The sequence below is a fragment of the Limulus polyphemus genome, unplaced genomic scaffold (assembly GCF_000517525.1).
Source record: "Limulus polyphemus unplaced genomic scaffold, Limulus_polyphemus-2.1.2 Scaffold1129, whole genome shotgun sequence".
Classification (NCBI taxonomy): domain Eukaryota; kingdom Metazoa; phylum Arthropoda; class Merostomata; order Xiphosura; family Limulidae; genus Limulus; species Limulus polyphemus.
Window position 1 is genome coordinate 274211 of NW_013666739.1, and position 2692 is coordinate 276902.

Consider the following 2692-nt stretch of genomic DNA (forward strand, 5'->3'; position numbering starts at 1 on the left):
AAATGCCCATAAAACCACAAAATGCGAAATTTTAAATTTGTATGTTCCCCCACATGGACCTAATGAATCTTCATGCTAATTTTGGCGAAGATCCATCCACACCATGGAAGTAGTTACATGGACATACAACAGACAGTACTATTATATTATATATATATAAATATATATATATATATATATATACATGTTTTTGTAGCGACTGTACATACGGGAAATAATAATGAAGAAACACGTACATACCTTGAGGCAGTTCCTAGAGCAGTGATCCACGCCTGTAGCATCCCCTTCACGAAAGTCAAGGGGTTCTTTCTGGTGATGGCAAAGTAGAGAAGCGGTAGAGTAAGTCCAGCATGAATGATGAGGCCAGTGATTACAGTCAACATGTACAATCCCAGCTGTTGCGCGGTTCGAGCTAAATCTTTTATATCCATTATTTTTCCGATTATCAGGGACATTATACCGAATGGTGAGTACCTAACATGTAGAGGTTAACTTTTAGTTTTCAACCTAATATATCAACTTAGTTACAGCATTATGGAGGATTGTAATGCACCTAAGTGTTTCAGTCAAATAATGATCAGACATTACAAGAAAATAAAAACTGTCAAACTAATAAAAATGTTAGGAATGCTGCTTCAAAAAACAATATCCTCAGAGCGTAGAGTAACGAGAACAGGATTTCAGTTAAAAATAGTTTCCTGTATCAAAACCTAAGCGAGAGACATGATAGGAGAGAACGCTCTCAATCAAACCAAAGTAATATGAAACTATGAAACAGAATGATACGACCTATATTTTGGTTACTTTCTACTCCCTATAAGAAAATTATATTTGGTTGATATAGATTTTAAAAGAGAGAAAACGTAGTATTTGTTCAAAGACACAGAAGTCTACTTGATAAAAATAACCAGAGCAATGTTTTGGTCAAAGCCAATTAGCCTTTCTTAGTCAATAACAGCGGGCAAGATAGAGAAATGTAAACATTTTAAACTTTGCTATATGCGTAGGTTCACAAATGCGCGCTCTTTATGGTTTCGTCCAAAATTGGTTACGTTACGTGACCTCTCGCATATGCTGTCTTTACAGATTTTGTTTTTGTTTGTATGGGTATGCATTCTGAAATACATGTTTATCAGATGGATTTTGTAAAAGACATTTCAAACATTATATGTTAAAAAGGTTAAGGTTTACATCAATGAGGTTTGTTTTTTGTTTGTTTGCACACAATTGAAGTGACTATTCTTAACCATAACAGCGGGAATGATAACGCTAAAAATGAGAAACATACTCGATAGCACCATGCCCCAAACCCCAATCCTATAGGCTAACCATACACGAAGACCCACTGAGGTCCTTATGAATTAAGTATACCATTGTTGAAAAAAAACTCATTGTTTAAAAACATATTCCATTTACTAGGACTATTTCATGAAAATGATAGATGAATAATTTCGAACAAACATGAAAAGTTACAGATGATTTCAAAAAAAGTTCCTTTTAATGCCTTATAACTGTATACACATACAATTATATTACTTTAGTTACTGTAAGATAAAGTATGTCTGCTTGGATTAATGATAATTGAAGGTTGTACTTACCACATTACCAGGACGACAATCTTCATTATTATGTCGTTTAAAATTACGAAAAAATTCACCATCATTTCGCCTTCTTCACCAAGTTGACTACAGATGACACCGAAAGCGATGCAAAATATGATTAATCCTGAAATAAAATGCAAATTGTTCATGTATAGTAATTACAGTAATTTAAGTGTCTAACAGAGTTTATTTCTCCGAAATACGGTGTGATATCATACACTTTAAAGAAAAGTAAATTTCATAAACCAGTCAAGTAAAATACAAATAACACATCTTTTTTCCTGCTTATTTCATAGTCATTTAATGAAAGTAAAACTGTTTTATTGTGAATATTTATAAAATTCTCTGATAATATTAATTACACACCACAAATATTTGCCTCATCTTTTTAAAACCCTTAATTCTAGCGTAAATATCAATACATCTCTATCATGTATATAAAGCATAAAAATCTCTGTGTGTATCTGTTTGTCCGTTACCTAACTACTCCTAGGTCGCTAGGCCAATTTCAACCAAACTTTGTGGAATGATAGTTTGGAACAAGAGGCACGTTAATGGCGTTCCCAACCCCTTCACCCCAATTATTACTGTCATTTATTATCTTTGACATAAATTAACTACATTGATAGATGGCACCACGACCTTACACCAAAAGAAAAAGAAAAATCTCAGCACATTTGTTCTCTCTACGGAGGATTGCAGCGAAAACAAATGGCCGCTACTATTACAATACTACATAAACTCAGCCGAAGCTTTTACTCTAACAGCTACTATAAGGCTGATATGAAGAGCCGTTTCTTGAATTATACCAACTTCCTACTTTGATCCGTGACCTTTAAACTTTGGCCAGTAAGACACTTCTGCCGCCAATGACTGTCAATTAATCAATTACGTAAAACATTGTGAAAGGATATTAAGAGCTAGGAGTTGAAGGCGTGTAATAGAAAGCACCCTACCACCACTACTTTCGCCGATATCTCTTCCTACAAAGTCACTCTGACCATCGCAAAGTGTATACCAAGTTTTAAGTACATACATAATGAGTTCTTAAAGCTTATACAAAACTTTTGTTTAGGTAATAATGAATACTG

At 33.9% G+C, this 2692-nt stretch overlaps 1 protein-coding gene across 8 annotated transcripts in view; it reads right to left on the bottom strand.

The window, feature by feature from the left end:
- The window catches only part of LOC106462269 (excitatory amino acid transporter-like), a 68221-nt gene that overhangs the window by 7995 nt on the left and 57534 nt on the right, over positions 1–2692 (bottom strand). For all 8 annotated transcript variants that reach the window (XM_022389471.1, XM_022389472.1, XM_022389479.1 and 5 more), the window contains 2 exons: positions 1599–1725; positions 241–474 (listed from right to left, as the gene is read on the bottom strand). In XM_022389471.1, coding sequence (XP_022245179.1) covers positions 241–474; positions 1599–1725 — 361 coding nt within the window. The remainder of the gene's footprint in view (positions 1–240; positions 475–1598; positions 1726–2692) is intronic.